The sequence below is a fragment of the Mustela lutreola genome, chromosome 11 (assembly GCF_030435805.1).
Source record: "Mustela lutreola isolate mMusLut2 chromosome 11, mMusLut2.pri, whole genome shotgun sequence".
Taxonomy (NCBI): Eukaryota; Metazoa; Chordata; class Mammalia; order Carnivora; family Mustelidae; genus Mustela; species Mustela lutreola.
Window position 1 is genome coordinate 16,164,292 of NC_081300.1, and position 25,033 is coordinate 16,189,324.

At 47.6% G+C, this 25,033-nt stretch overlaps 1 protein-coding gene and 1 long non-coding RNA gene across 4 annotated transcripts in view; both read left to right on the plus strand.

Moving 5' to 3' along the window:
- CCBE1 (collagen and calcium binding EGF domains 1) overlaps positions 1-4,891 on the plus strand; it is a 226,822-nt gene extending 221,931 nt beyond the window's left edge. For all 3 annotated transcript variants that reach the window (XM_059140387.1, XM_059140386.1, XM_059140385.1), the window contains one exon: positions 865-4,891. In XM_059140387.1, coding sequence (XP_058996370.1) covers positions 865-1,098 — 234 coding nt within the window. In that variant the 3' untranslated portion in view covers positions 1,099-4,891. The remainder of the gene's footprint in view (positions 1-864) is intronic.
- A 4,657-nt stretch (positions 4,892-9,548) lies between these two features.
- On the plus strand, positions 9,549-13,860 carry LOC131811554 (uncharacterized). Its single transcript, XR_009345982.1, has 3 exons — positions 9,549-9,688; positions 10,280-10,523; positions 11,365-13,860. It is a non-coding gene; the product is annotated as an uncharacterized LOC131811554 (long non-coding RNA).
- Positions 13,861-25,033: the final 11,173 nt, after the last annotated feature.

Below are 25,033 nucleotides of genomic sequence, written 5' to 3' on the forward strand. Positions count from 1 at the left end.
TTACAACATACTTTCAGCTGCATTCAGGTCACAGTTATAGTCAATGACCTTTAAAAACATCTTAGTTGTTTCCTTTTTTAAAAGATAACATTTAGAGCATTTATGATGCTCTAAGCCCTTTATTTATTAACTCATTTAAATCCTCACTAATGAAACCCTATGATATTGAGATTATTATTATCTCCATTTTAAAGATAGGGAGATGGAAACCCAAAGAAACTGAGTAACTTGCCCAAGACTAGCTAGTAGGCCACAGAGCTGAGATTCAGACCCAACAGAATCCCAACCTCTTTTTTTTTTTTTTAATGACCCCACTTATTGATTTGACAGAGAGGGAGACAGGGAGAGAGGGAACACAAGCAGGGGGAGTGGGAGAGAGGGAGAAGCAGGCTTCCTGCTGAGCAGGGAGCCCAGTGCGGGACTTGAACTCAGAACCCCGGGATCATGACCTGAGCTGAAGGCAGACACTTAACAACTGAGCCACCCAGGCAAACCCGGAATCCCCACATCTGTGTTACTCTGTGTTACCCCATTTTCTTTGGAAAGTAACGTAGGAGGGCTCTTCTCATATTCTTTCATTCTACCAGATTTGATGTAGCTGAGAATTCGGAGGGAGGAGAGAGACTGTGTCACCGCAGCTCATACGGGAGGTGAAGGTATTAGGAGGTGATCTTAAGAACGCCCCCCCACCCCACGTGGCTACTATAGTAGTTATGTTTACTCCATTTGGGACACAGAGTTGTCAATGAAGTAGTTACCATTCATCCGGGGGAGGAGTAGCAAATCATGGCGTCCACAGAAGCTGTGGCTTTGCACAGGATTGAGTCTGTGGTCTTCTGGCTTTGATTCCTCTCCTGTGCACAGGGACCCCCTGGGTCTTTCGACTTCCTGCTACTTATGCTGGCTGACATCCGCAATGACATCGCCGAGCTGCAGGAGAAGGTGTTTGGGCACCGGACACACTCGTCAGCGGAGGAGTTCCCTTTACCTCAGGAATTTTCCAGCTACCCGGAAACCATGGACTTTGGCTCTGGAGACGAGTACCCAAAAAGAACCGAGATGAGGGACTTGGGACCCACCAGAGACTTTTATCCTTAGCATGTCCCGTTACCGTCATGCCAAAGGAGGAGAAAAGTGTTTTTCACCTGCAGTTAAATCCTATACAAAAAAAGAAAAAGGAAAAAAAATACCCACTGGAGACCTGAAAAGATACAACTTTAATTTCTTTAACTCTTTTCCTGCCTTCTCCCTCCTGCTCTCCTTCCAAATACTGTATTCAGTGTCCCCTGCCAGACACATGAGGGAGTAAGTCATTAATTTTCCATGCTTCCCTCCACAGCCAGCTTGGCTCGGGGGTGGGGGGTGGGGGGAGACACAGGAGCTTTCCTTTTTCTACCTTTTTATTCATGAATTTCTGAATTTCTGAGTTACGTACTCTCACAGTGTCTCAAAGTTTGGCAAAATATCCAAAAGCGAATAGTGGCAAGATGAGCTCTGAGAACATATGAGGTTACTTATTAAAAAAAAAAAAAAAAAGAAGAAGGTATGTGTCCAAAACCGAGTATTACCCAGTATCAAAATTAGCTTTCTTTAATTAAAAGGGGAAAACAACATTGTATATTTACCTTGGTGTATAATTCTTTTTCCTTGTCAAACTAATATATTTTTAAATATTCTATCCTCTTGTCCAACCTTGTTTCCCAATTTTGATTAAAGGAAGGAGGGAGATAAGAAGGAGCAGAGATTAGAGACGATGCAGGGAAACTCTAGTCTTATATTTCTTGTCCTGTAAGTTACCACATTCTAAATTCAAAAATGATGCTCAAGGGTTTATGCCACGCATCTCTGTACGTTTGTTCCTCTTGCTGTAGGAGTAAATCCTCTTCTCAAAACAAAGTAAATGAATGAAGCGCCTGGATTCCCATTAAAATAATGGGCTCCCGGTTTGCCAAGACGTTTTAAAGCTAAGTGATCACTAAGTCATGGATCGTTACACGAGAGTGGCTGACCCTTAGGGAACCCCGCTGAATGGCCCGCCTCTGACTGGGTGCCCAGGAGGGACCATTACGCCGCGATCCTGTTTATATCAATGTGCACTGGAGCCGGAGGCTGAAAGGAGGTGTCTGCTTGGGTCTTCGGAGAGGGAGAAGGAGAGCCTCGAGCAGGATCCCCACAGAATCCGCAGAGGCAAGTCTGTTTGCTCTCCTTGGGAATTGGAACCCCTTGTCTGAGGCCAGCGAAGCTCGCCAACACAGAGAGTAACACACTATTGGAAGTTCTCTTGGATGCTGGGGGAAATAACAATGTTTCTTGTTTGGCAGAAGTTTCCTTCCCACTCTTCCCATTTTTCCTTATTTTTCCATCATTTTATCCAAGTTCTAGTTCTCACAGGCCTTCTCCTTCTCCCCCTTCCTCAGCAGAGGTGGGGAACGGCTGGGAAAGGGGTGTATTCTCGAAGCTGCCAGTGAGTCTGTGGCCGCCCATATACCTCTGGGTCCCAGACGGAGACATACATCAGAAAAGACTTCCTCGGGTTCCTTAGAAAACAGAAACAAGAGTGAACCATGAAGACACCAGCAGAAGCATCTGCTTCTTTGGAACATGACCACGGAAACTCTTGGTTTTGAAGGGGAGCACATGGTTTTCCCTCCAGGAAGCTGGCATCTGCCACCCAAAAATGCAGCTACCTGATCGGGGGCCCGTCCCCCCTCTGTTGAGCCCCATGGACGGTCACCGGCACACTCGCACCTGCTCGTGGTGGGGTCCCTCTTCCCTGCGATTTCTCCCATTTCTGGGAGGTGTTTTGTTTACTTCTCTTTTTCCTTTTTGCCCATCACTTCGCTCTCCTGTTGGGAAAGCTTGTCTAAGAGAGCGCTGTTGGCGTGGGGGAGACTGCCACCTTGCAACAGTCTCTCTCCGGAAAGCCAGGAAGGGCTTCCATTTGCGAGGGTCCCGTGACACCAGCCTGCCTTTCCTTGTCGCCATCAAGGTACTAGCCCTGACTCCAGTCAGTCGGCCGCTGGCTGGTCCTTTCGCGGACCTTTGGCCCTGCTGTCTCTTCCTCATACAAAACCCCCAGTGGCCAGCCCACCAGAAAGTCACAGCGACAAGCAAACACCTTCTCGGTGCTCCTTTTCTAGCATTTTCCCTCCCCCTGCAGTCTCTCCAGAGTCCGATCGTCACAACCAAGGGCCTCGCCAACCCCAGGGCTCATGGAGAGCTGAGCTAAGCAGCTGTTGATTCCCATCTGGAACGCATTTAACGTTGCCTGTTTGCAGAGCACAATATTTAAAGGGTGTGGATGGATGAGTGCTAAAGCAAAATTATTTACAGGCCTTATGAAAAATGATTAGATCTGTCTTTGATTTCTTTTTTTAATGAGGATTTGTGTTTAGAAATATAAACTCCTTTATTGTCAAATGCTCCTAAAATGCATCCAAACTGCATGTTTGGCCAGAGGCGAGGATAATATATTGAAAAAGGAACTGAAGGAAATAATCTCTGGAATTCGTGAGCCTACTCTAGATCATAATCTCCAGCAAAACCCAATAACCTGTGTTGTATAATTTCAGTCTGCAAGATGAGAGCAGATTATAATTTTCGTCCTCAGATCTTCAGAACTTGGACTGCTACTCAGGACCAAATCAGTACTCGTTATGCCCAAATTATACTTTTCAAAGAGAAAAACATAATCACTGTTAATCCTAATGTATCTTTAGGTTATGGGTGGAAAGTCAAAGCTCACTGTTTGAACAGGGCTTCTCAAAACCTAATGGGGGGTAAAATTCGCTACTGCTTTGCTAAGCCACGTCCATCCCCATGTTCGATGGGGGGAAGGGAACTTTGTAGAACTGTTGACTCTCATTTTGTACACCCTGATACCTAGAATTTAGAATAGGGACCTAATCATTGCTTTTGTTTTTGGAAAGCCATGGCAATAAAAATTTGCTGTTGAAAGTAGTGCAAGGAGGGCATATATTTTAGTTTAGGAAAATCCTCCCTCCCTCCCCAATCCCAAAAGGAGAAATTATAAGCTTTCCTGTGCCAAAGAGCGTGGGGGTACAAATGCACATCGGCATAGGGGCAGGAGTATTACCCCAGCAAAGACCAGGTGAAGGGCACCCCGGTTCTGGTCATGCTCCTTCTCCAGGATTCACAACTACTGTTTGCCCTGTGATGGCTTTTCCCAGGAAGGCAGGGGAAGATCATGGGTGTGACTAGGTCCCAGGCTTCTCCTTGCACCAAGAGCAAGTCCCTCATCATGCTTTGGGTATCACGGTCCCTTCCCTGCTCCTCCAAGGCTGGCCTGTCACAGAGAGACAGCAGCCTCATTGTGCAACCTTAACATCTCTCCGATAACCTTCCTGAAAAGGAAATTCATTCCCATTTGTGGGAATCCAAGCCAAACAGCTAATAGAACAGAGCCATCTCAAGTTATTAGTAACAAATTCAGGGAAATAAATGAAGTTTTTCCTGGCACGGTCAGCATGTGTGTTTCCCCACAAATCAAAAAATAATTTTCCATTTGAAGGAAGAAAAAAAAAAAAAACCCATGCCTGTAATTGTTAAAGCATAAAATCTTGGACTTCACAGGCTCCTTCAAAAAATATTACTGCTTTAGGGAAAGCATAGAAGAGCGATCCTTCAACACAACCTCCAGAGACCCTCCGCGTTCTTTCCAAGATCTCAAAATCACGTGCCCTAGAGGATTCTGTGTGTGTCACGACCATTTTTGTTTCGCAGTGACCTGTCCTGTACTTCAGTAGCTGGGTTCATTATTTATAACAGGTCCATATCACAGTTGAGCTAATATTCAAACAGTTATGGATATGATACTATGAAGTACTTTTGATAAGATTATATATGCTTAATAACAAAGTTATTTTTCTTATGTGGTTGTACTGTGTTTTGTCCCGATTCCTGGGCTTGGGGAACGAGCTGTCTTTTTACAAGATGAGGACAAGGAGATGGAGACATTTCTCCCAAGAGCTGGAATCTGCATTGTGGGGGAGGCCACCTCCTGGGTGGGGTCTGAGTGTGGACCCAACATTCAAGTCCGAGTCAAGGTCTAACAGCCCCCACTGATTCTGAGTCTCAAATGCCCATGTCTCCAGCTGGGGAGGATCCTCTGGCTCCCCCCATTCCCATTCTGGGGTGGGCTTTTCCAACCAGAGCACTCTCTAGGGATCATTGGAGAAGCCTCAGGAGCTCACAGAGGGGAGGCCTGTGAAGGTCCCCCTCCCTCCTCTTTTTATGCTGTGCGCAACTCTGTTTTCAGTTGGTTCTGGATTAGAATTCCACATAAGATTGCCTTTGGAGGAGAAAAAAAAAAAAAAGTTGACTACCTAAAAAGGAAAGAGAAACGAAAAGAGTGGGGAGGCATCCCCTTGAGTTGGTAGCTGAGGTCTCCTCGGTGAAGACAAGTAAAAGGGAACAGTCCCAGGGGAGGTGGACTTCCCCGATAAAAAGGAAGGATGCCTCTAAGAGATTGCTAGCACTCAACGGGGTTTAACATCCTGAAGCTGGCCTGGATTTCTACAGCTCCTTTTCCTTCCGCAAATACTTATCAAACGCTGGTAAGCTGTGCCCAGCTGTGCCAGGTGCTGTGCTTCTCAGGCATAGCAGACAGCGAGAAGCCCTAATCCCCATCCTCCTGGGAATCTGACAACACAGACAAGGATCCTCCCAGGCAAAATCCATTAATCACAAAAACATGCAATTACAAACTGTGATAAGCTCTGGGAAAGAAAAGTGCTTCGAGAGCCAGTCCCAGCCTGAGCCAGCAGGAGCCGCCCCGTGCTCCCAGCCTCCCCACCAGAGTCAGCGCGGCACCCATACCACAGCCCCCCAAGGCCTCCAGCCCTGTCCAAGAAAAGCATCACGCATCCCGTAGGGGAAACAAGCCCAGGGAAATCTGGGAGACTGCCTCATAGAGGATTTCTGCAGCCTTCTTAATTTAAACAGCAGTTTGCGACCTGAAATGAGTGACCACTCCCCTTCGCCGCCTCTGGACAGCCCATCCCTGTGGGGTTGGCTGGTCACCCCATGCGCTCAGGTCTTGATTTGGGCAGAACTGGGGGCTAGTTGCCTCCCTACGCCCGGACCCTGCAAGTTGCGAAACAGCTCGCGGCACTTTTGAAATACCCCCACCCCCTACCCCAGCTCCGTGTGTGGATTCTCATCCTGTTCACGTGCAGCTCCAAGGGGACAGGTGGCCAGGTGGGCACCTGCCCTCAGCAGCTGGGGGGCTGCGGGGGGCACAGGGAAAGGCAATTCTGCGAGGGGGTGCTGAATGGCAGGGTTCTGGGGCGGGGGTGGAGACGGGAGGTGGGGACCCTGTCACTTGCTCGGACTGGGACAGCCAATGCAGAACACCGCACCTGGAGGTTGGACCCACAGCCTTTGGTGGTCTCTCCTCTCACCGTGCCGGAGGCCGGCCTTGGAAGAGGTGCTGGCAGGGTCAGCTCCTCCTGGAGGCTGCGAGGCGGCCGTGCACGCTTATCAGCGGCTGCCCAGGGCTGCTGGCCGTCCTGGGTGCCCCTGCCTCATGCTTCCCACGCTGCTCTCCCGCCACCTCTCTGTCTCTCCGTCTTCATGGGATATTCTCCTGTCTGTGCTTTCTGTGTCCGTATTTTCTTTTCTTTTCTCTCTCTTTTTTTTTAAGAGCATGAGAGCAAAAGTGGGGTGTGGGGTGGGGAGGGAGAAGGGAGGTGCAGAGGGAGAGGAAGAGAAGGTCAAGCAGCTTCACACCCAGTGCGGAACCGGGCACGGGGCTCCAACTCATGGCCCTGAGATCATGACCTGGGCTGGAATCAAGAGTCAAACGCTTAACCAGCTGAGACACTGAGGTGCCCCTGTTTTCTCTTCTTATGAAGACACTAATTAGATGAGAGCTCATTATCCAACAGCTTCATCTCAAGTATATCTGCAAAGACCCTATTTCCAAGTAAGGTCACATTCTCAGGTTCCAGCTGTACGTGAACTCCAGGGAGTGGGAGGAATACCACTGAACCAAGTGCAAGAAGGAAATGTTCAGCCTAACCCTTGGCTTTTATCGCCCTGCTTATTTCCTTCAATAGCATCTTCTCAAATCTGAAATTCTTGCCCACTTCAATAATTTATTGAGGGGCAAGGGTAGAGTAGTGATAAAGGTTCCTGCTCTCACAGAGGTGACTTTTGGTCCAGGCAGACAAATAGATAATACGTATTAGTCCAGGTTCTCCAGAGAAACAGAACCAATAGGATGAATAGGTCTGTAGAGATAGGTAGGTATTGGGGGAGGTGTGTGTGGTGTGTGTGTGTGTGTGTGTGTGTGTAAGTATAAACATATATGTATTTACACAGAGTTACTTTAAGAGTCGGCTTATGTGACTGGAGAGGCTGACAAGTTTAAAGTTGGTAGGGTAGGCCAGCAGGCTGGAGACCCCAGGAAGAGTTGGTGTTGCAGTTCGAGTCCAAAGGTAATCTACTATAAATTCCTTCTTTGGGGCAGGTCAGTATTTTTCTGTGAAAGCCTTCAACTGATTAGATGAGGCCCACCCACATTATGAAGAATCTGCTTTGTGCAGTCTACCAATTTACATGTTAATCTCATCTTTAAAAAAAAAATACCTTTGCAGCAACCACCTAGGATAATGTTTGACCAAATATCTGGGTCGTAGGGCCTCACCAAGTGGACACATAAAATCTTCCATTACAGTTATGTATCTGTTAGAAAGGGCCATAGGGGGAAATAAAGCAGGGTAGAGGAATAGAGAGCGGTAGCGGGGTGGGGGGTGGGGGTCTATACTTCAGATGTGATCTTCTGGAAAGACCTCACCAACAAAGGAGTTGTGAGCAGAGACCTGAATGAAGGGAGAGGTGAGCCACAGGGAGATGTTGAGGAGAAATGACCCACACAGAGATCAGAGTGAAACCCTCGGGCAGACCTCCTTGGTGTGCTCAAAAAGTACCTATGAGCTCATTGTGGCTGGGACAAATACACAAGCCGGGAAGTGGTAGGAAATGCCTTGGAGAGACAGCCACAGTCCAGGTGGAACCTTCAGGCCCTCCGTTAGGACTCAGTATTTCTTTCTGGACCCATGGACAGTTCTGGAAAAGGCGAGGATGGGAAAAGGGAAACTCACTAGGAGGCTGTAGAAGTAAGCGCCGTGTTTCTCGACCGCCTCTATGAGAACTTGCTGCTCGGCTCTTGTCGGCTCCCTGGAGAGACTGGAAACCCCTTGGGGGCAGCAACAGTCTCTTTCCTGGGGACTGTATTCCCAGCATCTCCCACCAGGCCCAGCTATGGTGGAAGTCCAATCAATATTTTTTATATTGGATTTTGTCTTTACAAAACCCTATATGGTGGATACTTTTATTATCCCTATTGTGTGCCTCCACGGCGAGGTCAAATAGCTTGCCCAAGGTCACAAAGCTAAAACGTCCATCACACACACAGGCGTCAGGTGAACTGTCATATTTACCATGTAGGATACACACAGCTCAGCTGCCCAGTCCCACTTCCCCCCATGCTGGAATTACACACGGCTTCACAGAATAGTCCTCTGTAGTACAGAAGGTGGGGGGCTGCGTGTTAGTCTGTACTGGATTGACTACCTTTCTGACCTTCCCATATGAGATGACTGGCAAGTGCACACAGGGAGACGATAAGATGTGGATACATATTCGAGGAAATGAAGAAAGGAAAACAAAGTTACTATATTTAGTGCAAGATCCAGCCCAAAGAAAACAAGGAGTCAAGACTCAAAAATTATATATCATAGATTAAATACTACATTAGTAAAAGGAAACACACTATCATTCAGGAGGGATTTTTTTTTTCTAGAAGGAATATATCCAGTGAGCCCTTTCTAAATAGTCATTGATCAACACACATAACCATTTCTTATAAAAGTTCATGGTAAAAGGGAACATAAAGCGTGTTTCCTTTCAGATGTATCTGCAGTTGAAGAGCTGCAGATATCTGTCTGATGTATGAACTTGATGGAAAGGTAAAGCTTAGCACAGGTAGCCAGCAGGACCATGAGACCAGTGGTTTCCACGTGCTTTTGAGGATGACTCACGAGGGACGGGAGGCACCACACATTTCACACAATGGCCCAGTATTTACAACGGAAACAAGTTTCTCGGTATATACCCTTCCTATGTATGATGCACTCTTGTATCTTCTCTCATAGGCTGTCAATTTTTTTTAATCCTGATCAAAATCACCAAGTTGATTCCATGACTTATCAATAGGGTAGCCCACAGTTGGACACCCACTTGCTTAACCAGTGCTTCTCAAACTTGACTTTGCATAAGAATCGTCTGGGGACTTGATGAAAATGAGGATTTTTGTTCAGCGTCAGTCCGTGGGCAGTAGGGAGTCTGAATTTACATTCACTCCTGTTGATCCGGGAACTGCACCAAACTGCACCGTGGCTAACGAAAACTCTCATTTGTCACGCAGTTAGTATCTGCTCTGGACTTTGGATGGGAGCTGGAGAGAATCAGATTCACTGAGAACTCCAACAGGAATCAAGAATGCAAATATGGCTTTCATAGTTCAATTATCCAATCCCTTGTGCCAGGTAATTTTTAAATACACATGTATGTGGTTTCCCTGGAAACTGGCACAGCCCGAGATGGCATCAAGTAAAACTTGTCTCTGCATTAACATTGTATCAGGAATCAAGTCAATGGCCAGGTGAGGAGGAAAGAAGACATCTGGAGGGTGGAGAGACGCCCCTGGCGGAGAATATGGGAGGGTCGGAGACCAAAGCTTTGCCCATTTTACTTCCTCCCTCCCTCCATGGACCCAGCCTCGGCACAAGTCGCTAATCTTTGGGAGGCTGGTTCCCAGGCAGGGGAGGGAAATAATGAAGTCAGTTTAGCTTAAGCTCCGCTTAAGTGTCATTTCGCTCCTGCTCCCTGCGGGGCGGTCTTCACCGGCATCCCCAAGTAATTCAGACATTCCGATTCTCGTCCATTTCCAGCAAGGGACCACGTTTTCCATTCCCAATTCTCCTCCCGTCTGTTTGCCTGTGGCTTTATATCAGCATCTGTCTTGAGCATCCCTGCCAGCCGCACTGGGAGTGGGAGCTGGGTGGGGAAATTATTAAACCAGAAGGGAAGTCCTATCTATGGAGTCATACTTGGCTTTATAAATAGTTTTTATGATATAGGAGGACGGGGGCCGTTTCCAAAATCAAGTTTTGCTGTTTGGATGTTTTGTTTTGTTTTTAACTAGAATGCATGGGTGTTCTTGGCTCTCTGTGCTTTGCCTTCTCCCCGACAGTAACACAGCAGCGAGATGGATCTGCCCTGAGTCAGCTCAGAGAAGGCTGTCGACCTTTCCACCTCCAGCATTCCGGAGATAACGCATGGCATCTTGCAAGGTCGCCGTCATGCCATGTAACCGAAAGACCATGTAATGTGGAACACATCTCCGGGGTTCCAGCGAGGTCATGGATTTACAGCTCCGTAAAAGTCTCAGCCAAACCCCGCAGAACATGTACAGGATTTGAGAGAGCCAGATGTGGGTAAATTGCCTTCTGCAAAAATCTGGAAGAGAGAAAGGTGCCACAAATTGAATTAGGCTCAGAATATTCAGAAAGGAAATAACAGCTGGAAAACATTTCAAAAAGAGGTCCCTTCAAAAACGGCCTTCCTAGGACAGCAGCCAAGTACATTTTTTTCTTCCAGGGCTGAGTCTGTGGCGCAGTCGGCTGCTAAGATCCAGTGCCACGCGCCTGCTGGGTACACACTTGATGTATAAATATTCATGCGAGGTGGGAGGAAAGAAAGCCTTTGAATTGACACGATTTGGTTTGGTTGTTCCAAGCAAACAAATGTAGCCCCAGGGGACTAGCTTTCGGAGCTGCATCCTACCACCAAAGATAAAATCTGTGCGTAGGGTAGGGAAGCATTTTCTCTCAGTGAGTTTTCTTGGGTAACCAACCCACTTGGTGGCACCTGGTCTTCCTCGGCTCAGTTCCCTGACTGTGGGACTTGAAGCTCCATTCAATGGCCTGCCCATGGCCAGATGAGCCCAGAGGGCTGCACCCAACTGGCAGAGAGATCCAGAGGCAACCCCCAGGCAATTCAGGTCCTTTTGTGCCTTTTACTTGATTCTCATAGGCCCCCCATGAGACCAAGGAATCTAGTTACTGTTCTCAAGGGAGATTTGCCCCAGGCTCACTCAAGGCTAAGGGGTAGTGGGGGTGGGGAGGATCCCAGGTACATGGAAGGGACCTTGGAGGAATGACGGGCCCCCCTCTGAGAGAATGGGGATACACCACTGACAACCCAAAATACCAAGCCACCCACCCACATGGGTCTGCCTCAAGGCTGAAATGCTCACCACTACTTTCCCTTTCTAAGGATTCACCCAGGCTACCACTTTCGGTTGTGAGAGCTAGAGTCTTCCCTAACCAGCTGGTACGTGAAGAAATGAGTCACCTGATTCCATGTGAAGACCCAATGGAAAACAGTTTGGGGGAACTGGTGAGATATAATGAGGGGGGAGGGAGCCTAACCTGAGAGCTAGAGGGAGGCATGATGGGAGATCCCCAGGGAAGGAGGGCAGGTTATGAGAAGACAAGAAACCCATGAACGTTGTGATTTCAAGTGCACCATCTCTTCCAGGCCAGTGACTACCGTCTCCCCTCACCATCGTCGTGAAGGTGAGCGTTTCTGAGTCACAGCTGTTACCAGCTAGGTGACACGTATGTCATACTGGGGAGAACATGAAAGAACCAGCTTCGCTGACACAATCTGGGTCATGGGGCTTCTGCCAAGGGGCTTCCCTGCCCCGCCCCCACTCCTTCCTGGCTTCAAAGACAGGGTAGTCACTTTCTCCCTAATAGAATCTGGAGACTTTAAAGGTAGGTAGTTGTGCCACTCTGTCTCCTGCCTTTGGTCAAAAGCTTCTTGAGGACAGGAATTTTAATCATCCTCTTCGCTCTTGGGGAGCCTGGAACAGCGCTGGGGCACCATTAGAGTTCAGAAAACATTTAGCAGGAAACAGCCAGTCGCTAAGGATACAGCCACTGGGGGTCCCAGGTTATTCTGTTCATTCAGTTCTTCAAAAAATATGTATCAGCTGCTCTCTGTGGGACATACACTAGTGAGCACCGCAAATGTAACAGATCTCAAGACAGTCCTGGGCCCCGGCCTCTGGGATTACAGTCTAGTGAATGAAATCCCAAGCCTGTGTCCATATACACCGAAGCCCCAGCCCCTTTAAAATTTTTTCCTGTACAGAATTCCCCCAAGGGGAATTTTACAAAATTTTGAATTTTACAGTTCAAAACTGGGTTCATGCCGGATAACACCGTCCATTTATTTTGACTCTCATCCCTTTTAAGGAAAAGCAACCACTCCACACAAGCCATGAGAACAAGGCCTCTTAGAAAGTTTCTGCTGCCTCTTCTGCACCAAGTATGTACTTACGGGTGGCTTTCGCAAGCTGCAAGGCCTGCCCAGGAAATGGAATTTTCCTATTGAGCCAAAATTGTGTTTTGGCCCAAAGCTGAAGAGAGAATGCATCAATGCATCAGGAACCCCCACATTCTAAAGTGAGCATCTCACTCTTTTTTTTTTTTTTTTTTTAAGATTTTATTTATTTATTTTAGAGAGAGGGAGAGCAGGGGAAGGAGCAGAGGGAGAGAGACACGCAGACTGTGCTGAGCTTGGGGCTTTACACCGGGCTCGATCCCATGGCCCTGAGATCATGACCTGAGCCAAAATCAAGGGTCAGACGCTTAACCGCCTGAGCTCCCCAGGCGCCCCCAAAGTGAGCGGCTTCAAGTAGCTAAGCAACAACCACCTCTGCACGGGGGGGGGCCGTGGGAGCAGCTCCTGCTCAGAACGGTGCCGGCCCCGCTGACTCCCACCCAACAACCCGGGCTGTGGGAGAAGTGGGTGGGGGGAGGGGGAGGCACAGACAGCCTGTAGAAAAGACGGAGTTCTGGAGGTCAGGTGATCCCCTACTTATGGGGATGAGGAGAGGAGCTCCCCATCCTAAAGCCAGGTGCGAGGGAGCTCCTAAGGGAATAGCTGTGGCAGTGTGGGCGCTCACAGGAAGGAAAGTGGACAGCTGTTCCCGCGCCAGGTGCGCGCTGAGCTTCAGGACGCCCAGGTGGGCGTGGTCACTCCCCACGAGCGAGGCCGAGGAGCGGGCATCCTTGGGGGGTTACTCTGAGAGTATCATCTGCTTTCCTTTCCCACCTACGCACCCCAACCCCATGAGGAAGGAGACATGGTGCTTGGCACCTCAAGAGAGGGGACACACACGGGAAGACGAACACCTGTGATGATGACGTCAGAGAGCCAGCAAGAGCAGCCTCTCCCTCGGAGCCTGAGAAACCGTGTTTCTCATCCCTGGGAAGAAGACGGGGACAGACCGTGGAGCTGTTCGCAAGGCCTGCCTGTGAAGCCGCACACAAGGAAGAGGAGTGCCAGGGACCCCTCCCCGCTCAGACGCATGGGCGTCACCAAGGCCAGTCCTCACGCCTCCTGCCTCCTGCCCGCCCACCCCAGAAGCTTGAACTGGTAGAGGCCAGGGGTGGAGGACGCTCCGCTCCAGACCCCAGCTCCTTTCCAACAGCCAGGCCCCCCGCCCTGGCCCCCACTGGAACTGGGGAGCAGGGTAGAGCCAAGATATAAATCAAGTTCAAGGTTAAAGTGTTCTAAATGAACAGGACTTGGTCTTAAATCCCAAAGGTGTCTAGAAAGTTCAAATTTGGCCAACATTTCATGAAAGGAGCCAGAGCCAAAAAAGGGGGGTAGGGGGTCCGGGCACAGCTTAACAAAAGTTAAAAGACCACTTTCTGTCCTCAACCAATTTAGGATTTTCAATAAACCAGTTACAGATGAGATGCATTCTTTATTTAGCCCTTTCAGTCCACTTTAGAATGATTCTAGGCTCGAATTCATTTACTTTTATTTATGCCCAAAGACCGTCTCTTCTTTCAATCATTTAAGCCCGAGTGGGTCTGATCCCAATCCAAGGACAGTGCCCAATTAGCTATGAGTCTGAAAATGTAGGCATGTCCCTGTGTTTTTGGGAGACAGAGCATCCTGCCTCCGCCTGCCCCAGCCCGCAGAACTCTGCCCTCTGTTTTCAGAAGAGAGACATCTCCGCTGTAGCCGTCCTGGCCTTTCCCAGCTCCGGCTGCCTCGGGGAATGCATGTGAGGAAATCCAGGCCCCAGGCAGAGATTTCCTTCAAAAACCAGGGGGGAGATGAAAAATGAAAGCCATGCATGGCAAACCAAACACTGAGGTCATTTGGTTTCCAAATGGGAGAGAGAAACGCAAGCATGTGCAGATTCGCCTGCAAAGATTCCCAGTTCTGGGAGCTGGGGTGCCAAACGGAGATGATGCTGTTGGGAGAGGGAAGGTCCAAAGAGCTCCGTCATTAGTCTCGGCTGCAGCGACTCTCGCGGGGAGACGCAGAAGGGTGGACGGGAAGGATAGAAACAAAATGGGAAGGAGGGGCTCGTTTATCTCATTTTGGTCTTTGAGTTTGTGGAAGTCAGTCCGAGACATCCTTAAAACACTTTACAGGTGTTTTACCTTTTTTGAAAAATCTTCTTAAAAAATTTATCCCAAATAAATAAAATATTTTTAAAAAATAATTACCTAAAATATTGTGATGTGTTCAATGATAGATAGCTTTAAAATAATCCCACGGGGTACCAGAAATGGGTGGGAGTATAGATAAAACAAGAAGGGGGCGCCTGGGTGGCTCAGTGGGTTAAGCATCTGCCTTTGGCTCCGGTCATGATCCCCGGGGTCCTCGAGTTGAGTCCCTCATCAGACTCCTTGCCTAGCAGAGAGCCCGAATCTCCCTCTGCCTGCTGCTCCCCCTGCTTGTGTGCTCCCTCTCGCGCGTTCTCTCTCTCTGACAAAAGAATAAAATTTTTTTTTTAATTTTTAAATTTTTTTAAAAAGATAAAATAAGACGTCCTTGGGTTGATAACTGAAAGCTGACTGATAGGTACATGGATGTTCATTATAATGTTCCCATGAAAATATCTTTTCTAAAATAGGCCTTGGGATGCCTGGGTGGCTCAGTCGTTAAGAATCTGCCTTTGCAAATGAGCCACTCAGGTGCCCCTGATTTTCTCATTCCTAATGAGTTTCACCAACAGCAAGAAATCATACAGGTCTTTTGGATAAGTGAGGAAATTCCAAATTGCTTATTTATTCCTTTTCCAAATTGCTTTATTTATTTCCTTTATTGAAATAATGTCATGATTTCCAGATCCTGGGACTGAGCCCCAAGCTAGGCTCCCTGCTCAGCGGGGAGTCTCCTGCTGGTCCCTTGATCCCTGCCCCTCCCCCTGCTGGTACTCTCCTCTCCTGTGCTATCAAGTAAGTAAAGAAGATCTTTTTTAAAAGACAAAAGAGAATTGAGAAAAACAGGTTAATCTTTCAGCAGACCTGGCCCCAAGAGACTCTGGGGTAGACCCCGGGAGCTAGAAATGATGGGGGTGTGACCCATAGCCCTTAAAATTGGACCTCTGAGGCAGATGGCTAATCATACTCAACCTTCCCCCTTAGTATAAATAAAACTTCCGGTTTTTCACTGAGCTTGTGACCATCCAAAATAAAGGCTGCATTTCCCAGCCTCCCTTGCAAGTAGAGATGCCCTGTGACTAGGAATCAGTCAATGAATGCAAGCAAAATGTTATCTTTAACTTCCAAAACATGTCCTCAAAGAAAGGGGACATGCTCTTTTCCTCCTTTCTGTGGCTGGAATTTAGATGTGATGTTGAGAGCGCAAGCAGCCCTCGTATACCATGAACTGAACCATTAAGGATGGTAAAGCAGAAGAAAAAAATGGAGCCAGGGTTGCTGATGATCACAGAGCCATTACATTATCCCTGACTGCTTGCCTCTGGCCCTGTATGTGAGAGAAAAAGGAACTTCTATCTGTCTGTCTGTCTGTCTGTCTCTCTCTCTCTCTCTCTTTTTTTTTTAACTTCTGTCTCTTTTAACCCCCAGAATTACAGATAGTTTCAAGTTTTCTGTAATGTTCAGTCAACCTTAATCTGATCTGGTAAACAGACAAATTCTCTGAGAGTGAAAATTAGCAAATCCTCAAAGCCAATTAGAAGACCCTCCAAGAGGAGGGACATAGGAGGAGGGGGTAATTGGGTGATGGGCATTAAGGAGGGCACGTGATGTGATGAGCACTGGGTGTTATATGCAACCGATAATTATTGAACACTACATCTGAAACTAACGATGTACTCAGTATATGATGACTAATCGGGTTTAAAGAAAAAAGAAGACCTTCCCAAACTTGTCTCAGGTCGGGAATGGACACCATGATATAATGTGTTTCAGAGGAAATGAGAAAGTCATTCAGCCCTTTGCCCCAGGGTTCATGACATTAGCTCCGAAAGGATGGGGACTGGCCTACTTTCTCTGGCTGGGGCACTGAGTAGCTTTGAGAGGCTGCCTGCTCTCAGACTTCCCACCCAGACTCTAACCTTGGAAGGGAGGTGGTTAAATGCTACAATAGGAGTGTTTGAATGCTTGCTCTTTCGAAATCTGCTTTCCTAGCCCCAGCATTTGTTAGAAGAGACCCCAGTGCTTATCAGCACCTCCAGAGGCATTTGCGGGGGAGTGCACCTGCACAAGCAAGAGAAGGGAACTAGAAAAGAAAGACATTAGCCCTGTGGTTCTCAAGCCGGGGTGTGCCTCCACATCACTGGAGGGCTTGTGAAAGCAGCCTACTGCCCCACATGTCCAGAGCTTGCCATTCAGCTGGTCTCGGTCTCGGCAGAACATCTGCATTTCTAACGAGTTCTGTGAACCACACTTTCAGAACCCCCTACGTTAGATTATATATAGAAATATATAGACTAGCTTTTCAATATTGGTCTTCTCTTTGGTCAAAGGAAGTGTAAGCAGACAAAAATAATTAACAGGTGCCAAGGTCCTCTACCCAAAAGCAGAACTGAAGAAGAGAGGGATGAATGAAAAGAGAAAGACTCCTTCAGAATGCATCTCTTTAGAAGTAAGGGGAGCGGGAGCAAAGGGTCTGTTGGAGGAGGCTCTGCCGAGGCATGGCCCAAGAGACCAGGCAGTCCTGGTGGAAGCTGGGCAGCGGGGTTGGGAGGGGAAGGAGGAATCTGGGGACAATGCTAAGGTTTAGTTCTGCTGCTGTGAACGAGTGGATAGGAAAGAAAGAAATCAGTGGGGTTATGTGTGTGTGTGTGTGTGTGTGTGTGTGTGTGTTTAAGAACAGAGTTGAGAAACTATGTTTTAGCAGAAGCAGATATAAATCCTCGGTCATATGCAGCACTTGGGAAATTAACAGGTACACGGAGGCTATAAGCATCGAACGTGCAATTAGCTTTCCCTATGGCTCAGTCTGAGGACCACAGAGCTGTCGGGTCAGCCTCGGTTTCCCTTCTCTCCTGAGCACCCTCTTCACCCCCTCCTGCATTTCCTAGGTCGGCCGCCAGGTGGAGCAGTTGAATCACACAGTGAGCCCGGGTCACGCCCCCAGAAGCACCTGCCCCAGGCTGCTTTCATTGGGAAGAAAGCTACATTCCTTCTAGAACGTTCTTCAGAGGCGGGCAGCAGTCCTGGTGGGAGGCTGCAATAGAAGTGTCGTTACACGGTCTGGGGTCTCACTTAAACACCCAGCCGAGCTGCCTGGAGCCCTCACCCCCACCAGACGCAAACTCTGTTGTTTTTCATGCCAAGAGCTGTTAAACCAGCTGTCTGTTTTCACAGCGGAGCACTTACTTCATAAGGGTCCAGCTCCTTATCACATTAATATTCTGTCTGTAAGGAAGACTGTTAATTGCCTGGATTTAAAGAAGTTTTGTTTTGTTTTGTTTTGTTAATCAAGGAGAATGCGATGGCTCTCCATTGTTTTGTCTGCTTGGGGGAAGGGAAGCTGGTGTTCTAGGTTGGCTACGGGACTGGAACAGGCCATGCAGAGACTGTGCTCAGAAACTCATGCTTCATAAACCTCTCCAGCAGCTGACTTTCCAGGATCGGACACCTGTCATCAGGTCGCCCTAGCTCCAAGAGGCTGGACCAACACAGTGTGTGGAAGACTGAGTCGGGGCAGCTGTGTTTCAGCAGCAGAGTGCCCAGCCTGTGAACAGTCACTGCTGTGCGTCAGGGCAGAGCCCACAGCACTCATCTTCCAGAACACAATTGATTTCTTTAGTATTGCTGCCCAGCAAAATTGCTAGGGGTTGTAAGTCCAATTTGAGCGGCACTTTCTGATCCAATCAGACCCAACGCCCTCCTCTTTTCCAGCAAATATTGTGCAACTCTAGCCTATAGTTTCCTAAAATGAAATGCACAGTTATCTACACAGATTTTATGTTCATCATTCTAATGTCCTGACAATATACAAATTAAAGAGAATAAATCAAAGAGAAGGTGTTATAAATTAGTATGTATTCCAGCCGCTAGAAGACACGAGGGGGTATCCTGATGCGTGCACCTGTTCACACACTCACCCAAATATGACAGCTGCAAAGCAGAATGTCAGTGACCATTAGCTGCGTTGTATGGGTGAATAACTCTCAGTAAAATTCCAACCAAGTATAAGTATAATATTTCCTTAATTTACATAGAATTATAAAGTTTTAAAAGATAAATTGTGCTTATATGGAAAGCAGAGCAAGGCTGTAGGCTCTTCAGTCATTGTGACCCCAGCAATCCCTCCTGCACACGACACCCACATGAACCACACATCATTTCCTAAGCAACCGCTAGGAGGCAGTGTTGTCACCGTTGAGAACTATTGGCGGGCCAACAGAGAGTGCCCCCAAAGCAGGGAAAGTGCCTTTTAGTTGCCTTCCAGCCCTCCTAGAAAGCAGCAGGTCCTCCAGGTAATTACCTAAGGCCTTTCTCAACTGTAAAATCCAAGACTTGCACACCTGGTACCAGATTTGATTACAAGGTGGAGACCTACAGCAGGTGGCTCTGCCCGAGGTTCCTGCATGGCAATGTGACTGCTAGTTCTGACCTCTGATGGAACAACAGTGTGACCCACCACAACCAGCTTGAGAGATGCAGGCAAAAAGGGACACCTGGTTCATTCTCCTGAGCCAACTTGCATCCCACCCACCTTGCCAGGCTACTGCGGAAAGGCCTGGAAGCTAAGCCCGCAGCAGATCCTCACAGTACAAGGCTAGCCCAGCTCTGTACCAGCCTCTGGGATTATCTGGTATTCTGGGGTGTCAAGAAGCTCCTGGTTCGGGCTCTAGTTAATTGAATGTTCTGGTCACTTGATAGCTAATTCACAAGCCTATATGCTTCGATGCTTGTGAAAATGTGCTAAAACTCATGAATTCGCCCTTCACCAAAACAGCAATGACTTGCCTAGCAGGCAAGATTCCTTCCTCTTTTATCTCTTTTTCAATTTCCCACAATGGAATTATACTATTTCTGTATCAATAGAAAGGCACACGAGTCCGGTTTCCTAGCTTAATAAACGTGCATGCTAGAGGACTAAGCTTTTGTTTGAGATTACTGTATCATTTGGGACCCCTTTCTCCTCACCTCTGATGGTGCCCAGGGCAGCATCAAAGACTGATTTATGTGGATTCAGATCTCAAGAAATCTGAAAGCGTAGTTTTTTGTTTCGGTTGTTTTCTATTTTTCTACTATAGTAACTTTTTTTCTGCATGCTGGATGTAAATGCAATGTGTGCTGTGTCTGCTGGGGGGGTCTTCGGAGAAGGAGCTCAGATGAACTCCAAGGTTCATGGGTTCTGTTAGAGGAAAGGCCTGTGTGCGACAGAGTGGAAGGAGCCAGACCTGGGTAGAAGCTGCCAGGTCACAATGCAAGGCGGGCCGAGGGCCTCTTAGGGTACTTGGCACAGGCTGTTCTCTGTGGTTCATCCATCCATGCAGAATTGCCTGCAAACCCTTAATGGCCCCAGCCCCACCACTCGCTCCCAGCCTCACAGTGGGATGATGGGAGCCGGCCTTTTGCCTCCCTGGGGCTCCAGTTCCTCCCCACTAAAGAAAGATCTAATGCCTACTCCCAGGTCTTGTCACGAGGCTCACAGGAGAAAGTTCCTAAGAGCTCCCGAGTTACGAGTTACGTGGACACCAGCAGTGGAAACGTTCCCTCCTAGCTAGCCGTGCGCTCACAGCACTAGGGAGGTCTGCTCGAGAGGAACCGTGGTCACTGTCTCCTTTGAGGACCTCGATTCTCAACGCTCACCCCGTAAACACCTAATTTAATGACCTCTTTAATGACATGCACATTATTTCCCACTTTAACGTCTACAAAATCGAATGCCTCTTACAAATCAAAGGCATTTCATAATTGCTGTCAACCAGGTGACAGTTTTCATGTACTTGCGGTCACCCACCGTGTCTTCCGATCACCCGTAGCTGTGCATACTATCATCCCTCCCACTGAGTTGGGTGCATTTTGGGTACTCCGTTGGACTTTAAGAAGACTGCAAGAAAATTCCACTCTGATTCAACATTGAAACAAAATGTCACTGTGTCTACCAAGAGGTGCAGAACTAGAGCAACGGGATGTGAATTTGCTGTAAGTAAAGCAAATGTTCTTTGGTGAAAATAAACAGCAGTTCTTTATTTTCCGGCAGATCACCTCAAAAGAGCTAAATGAAGCTGTGCCACCTTTTGTTTACTGAGATAAGGATTGCTTACCAAGAAACGCAACAGAAGGCAGAAGAAAGGGCCAAATCCCTCAGAATGGATGAAAGAAATGTCAAAGCAATGAGAGACCAGTGACATCAATTTGTGCATTGCAAAGGACTATTGTTAAGATGGTGTCAGGGTTTAACAGGCGGGCGGTGGTTTTTCTCTTTTAGAGACACTTCAGCTAATGATGGGTCTTATCATCTGAGGCGTCTTAGAATTGATAAGGCAGGGCACTTTCCCATTTTTCAAAGAAAATGAGGGAAATCAGCATAATGTGAGTCTGGTCTCTATTCTGAAGTTGCCCTAATATCCAGCGATCGCGATCACGTGAGAGGCAAAGTGGAAGACCCGGCTGCCCCAGAAGGAGTGGAGGGGCAGGGGAGGGACCTCTGCTTTCCCCGATGATGGCTCTGCCTTTCATGCTTCCTCTTGCCTGCAAGGCCCGCGGCCCTTCCAGCTCTGAGGCACCCTTCCATCCTGGTATAACTCACCCTACTTTTTTTACTCTCTGCATTGATCGAGTTCTGCTCCTATGATCGTAAAAGTCCTGTTGAGGCACCAGTGCTGCCTACACACCCACACCCATTACTCTATTTCCCCAGTTCGGACTTGGCCTCTAATCTTAAAAGAGTGATGGAATTTCACTGACTCACCCACTTCCTTGTCTAAGCTTCTAACACCCCAAGAGACACAGGTGGTGGTCCAGAGGGAGTGAGAATTTCTGAACGAGAGATCAGTGGGCTCAGGCTACCGCAACCTCCCAACCCTCCCCATCGGTTGGCCTGCGGTTCCAGGTTAAGGCAGTTTCATTCAGCATTTAAATAACCATTTGCTATAAGACCAAACAAAAAGTTATCAGAAGTGACCAAGGGTGGCATGGTCTATTTGGATAAACATTCTGATTATTAGGTAAATATCGCAGGCTCCATAAACAAAAATGCCAAGAACTATAAGAGAACATTTTATTCTGAGCACAATTTGACATTGTGAGATGTGATGGTTCTTTGGGATAAATATCAATGGTCTTTATCTTATCGGGTTAAAACTCCAGGCTTGATAAAGAAGCCTGATTCACAGAGGGCTGAGTAAACCAACATTCCCTGTCCGGGTTTTGGAATACATTTCGGAGAAGCCAGTGTGCCTTTCGTTGGTTTCAAGTCTGACATCTGCACTAAATGGCTTCCTCTCTGAAGTCCATTACCATCTTCGGGGGTGCAGGCTGCAGCAGAGACTTCATTTCCATGGGGTGACCCCCCCATACCTAATGATTACCTACAACCCTCGCCGCACCCCCCAAATTCAGCTGAGCTGCAGCGGCTGCCTAGTGTTCCTGTTGGCCACCGCAATTCCAAAGGCGGGGGAGCAAGCTGGGAACAACCCAAACGGGACTGGGACGCTCACTGAGGGGTTTCAAATTGGGGTGAGAGGAGGGATTAAGCTAGCCCCGCAGAGGAGTCTTGTGCTCGCAGGTCGGAGAATGCAAGAAAGCGGAGCGTTCTGGTGAAGCCTGAGACTGGGATTTTCTGACTGTTGTCGGAGGAGAAGGATGCAGCTGAGTGTAGCTCAGAGACACGTTAATGTCCACATGCCAAGTCAGTGTTTGGGAATCAAACCACCCATAAAGCGAGGCATTATAAATGGGCTGTGACGGCGGCAAACACTGACTTTGAGCCACAGAGGTCTGGATTTGCTGGGCGTCCCGGGTGAGTGCACGGTGGGGGGTCGGAGCCAGGAGGTTGCTAGGGACTCCTCCGTGCTCGGAAGCGTTCTCAAGCCAATAAAACCCACCCTGGTGTGATCTGGGGGCTAAATCGGACAATTTAAAAAGAAAAAAAAAAAAACACAAAGAGACTCCAGCCTCATTCTCTTTTTAAATAAAATTGGGTGAGCGGGGACAGGGGAATCCTATGGGAAAGTTTCGCGGTACTTGATAGTAAATGATGAATTCCATGCTGGAACCAAGTGGCCCAGTTTGAACATGGCGCTTTCTGAAGCCAGGAGAACAGGCTGCTGGGGCCGGCTCCCCTCACTTCTGAGCTAAGCCACCTACCTACTCGTGGGAGAGACCCATCAGCCCTGCGGTCTCCGTGCCCTGGCTCACCCCTTGAGAACCTCCTTTTTTCCCTTTCCTTCTTTCCTTCTTTTATGTACATTTAGTTCCCACAGGCTCCCTTTATCAATATTTCAATTGGTCGCTGCTGACCTATACTTGAATCCAAATATTTGCCCTATTCAGTGTGAATTGTGCATTCAGCCAAATGCTGGATGACGTGTGTGCTCTTTTGAGCGGACTGAAAGGGCTACTTGACTAGGTGATGCCGATACAGCCTGGTCATTTGTCGTATTTGTTAGAATCGACCAGATTCAACAAGGAAAGAAGGAGAGAGAAGAAGGGGTTTGTGTGCCGTTTTCCCTCCAGTCCAGCCACGGTGAAGAAAATGAAATCGTGTACTTTCCAGGGCGCAATTACAGGCTGTCTCTGTGTTCTTCAGAACGGACTCTCAGTCTAGCGTGAATCCAACGCGCCAGCAATCCAAGGGGATGAATATTCCTGAAGGTTCCGTTTTCTTTACTCATTGGTAAATTACCCCGTGTAAAATGAATACGGTGTTTTTAATGGGGACTGGCGTTTGTTTTTTCATTGTTTGGATGAGGACACGGAGAGTGAAGTAAAGCTTTACGCATCACTTGCCTTCAATTACTACGGTCTCTCTACCACCATGCAAATATGGCATTTTTCTGCATCTACAAGCTGACCTTGTATGAAAATCCGATGTCACGGGACTGCACAATGTATAACGATAACACGCTCAAGCATTATTCTTACGGTTAAGTATCAACCTTATGTGCCCCATACTGAGTTATGTTGTAGAAACACGTTGCGTAGAGTAAGATCAGAGAGTTAAAATTCTCGGCCCGGATCCAGGGGAGGAAACCAGCTCAGGTCCAAGAAGATTTTGCCAGAAACAAGAGTGGCTTTGAAGTAAACGTGAATTTGGCCGGCACCCTGGAGCAGGAAGTGGGTGTAAGAATGCACCTGTGTGACTGGCCTGGCCCTGGAGGAGTTCATAGCTTATGGGAGAAAGCAGACATGTGAACAGTGTAGAAGACATAGGAATGACAATACTTGGGGCAACATACAAAGTGAGTTAATTGTGGGCAAAAACAAAATGTTGAATAAAAGGGCTCCTTTCCTCCAGGCGTCTGTTAGAGGAGATCATTCACAGACACAAACAAACAGCTTCCAAGGCAGACAGTGTTTAGAAAAACAAGACAACATGGGTATTCCGGGCTGGGAGAGGTCACGTCGGAGTACACTGGGTATGTCTAACCTATGTTTTTAAAGCCTTGCTTGAAGCTCATGGCTCTGAGGCACCTGTAAGCTCACACTATGCATATTTTAAATTTGTCTTAAGAGTTTACAAAATTCTTGGAGTATCTCCCATATAGCTCTTTGACTCAAAGTGGATTTCCTGGAGCACCTGGGTGGTTCAGTTGCTTAAACGCCCCACTCTTGGTTTCAGCTCAGGTTGTGATCTCGTGGGTCATGAGACCAAGCCCCATATCAAGATCCATGCTCAGCCCGTACTCTGCTTGGGACTCTCGCCCTCTGCCCCTCCCCCCACTCAGGAGTATGCACACACGCGTGCTCTCTCTCTAAAATAAATAAATATTTTTTAAAAACATGGATTTTCTGCCTGACTTCCCTGTTTCTGGAACACTAATGCGCTATTAAATAAACGAGGAATGGAAGGACAGAAATGAGTAGCTAGTAAGCACGTCCTGTGTCCCAGCCCTTGAACTAGACGCTTTCAACTTTGTTTCTCACTTGTTTATGGAAAAGATTTTTCACTTACTCCATGGTTCTTGAGTCTGCCAATGCTGTAAGTACGTTATTTCTCCTAAAATTTTTGAAATGTGCATATTACCTTCATTTTAACAAGAGATGGAAATGACTTCCCTTAATGAGAAAGTCACCTTGACATCTGATGTTTCCCTATGGTCAAGAACACCGCAGAGTAAAAGCAAGACACCAAAGAGGCCTATACATGGGATATTTGATTTGGGGGTGGTGGGGAAAGGGAGAATGTCAGAGAAGTGCCTTAGAAAAAAATTTTTTCTGACAGATATCCAGCAGTGATGGAACTGTTAACGCTCGAAGATCTTTGGAAGAAAAGGATTACATGAATGAAAAAATACACAAATATTGTACTAATAAGAGCATATGAACCTTATTTGTATAATAAATCATGTACGAGTCATAATAATGATGACAGAAGAGTAAGGCTCATTACTCAGAATGAGGTTAAATAATCATTTCTAAGAACATTTGTACTGCACCTGTGTTCACTTCTTAGGGCTGCCAAAACAGAATACCAT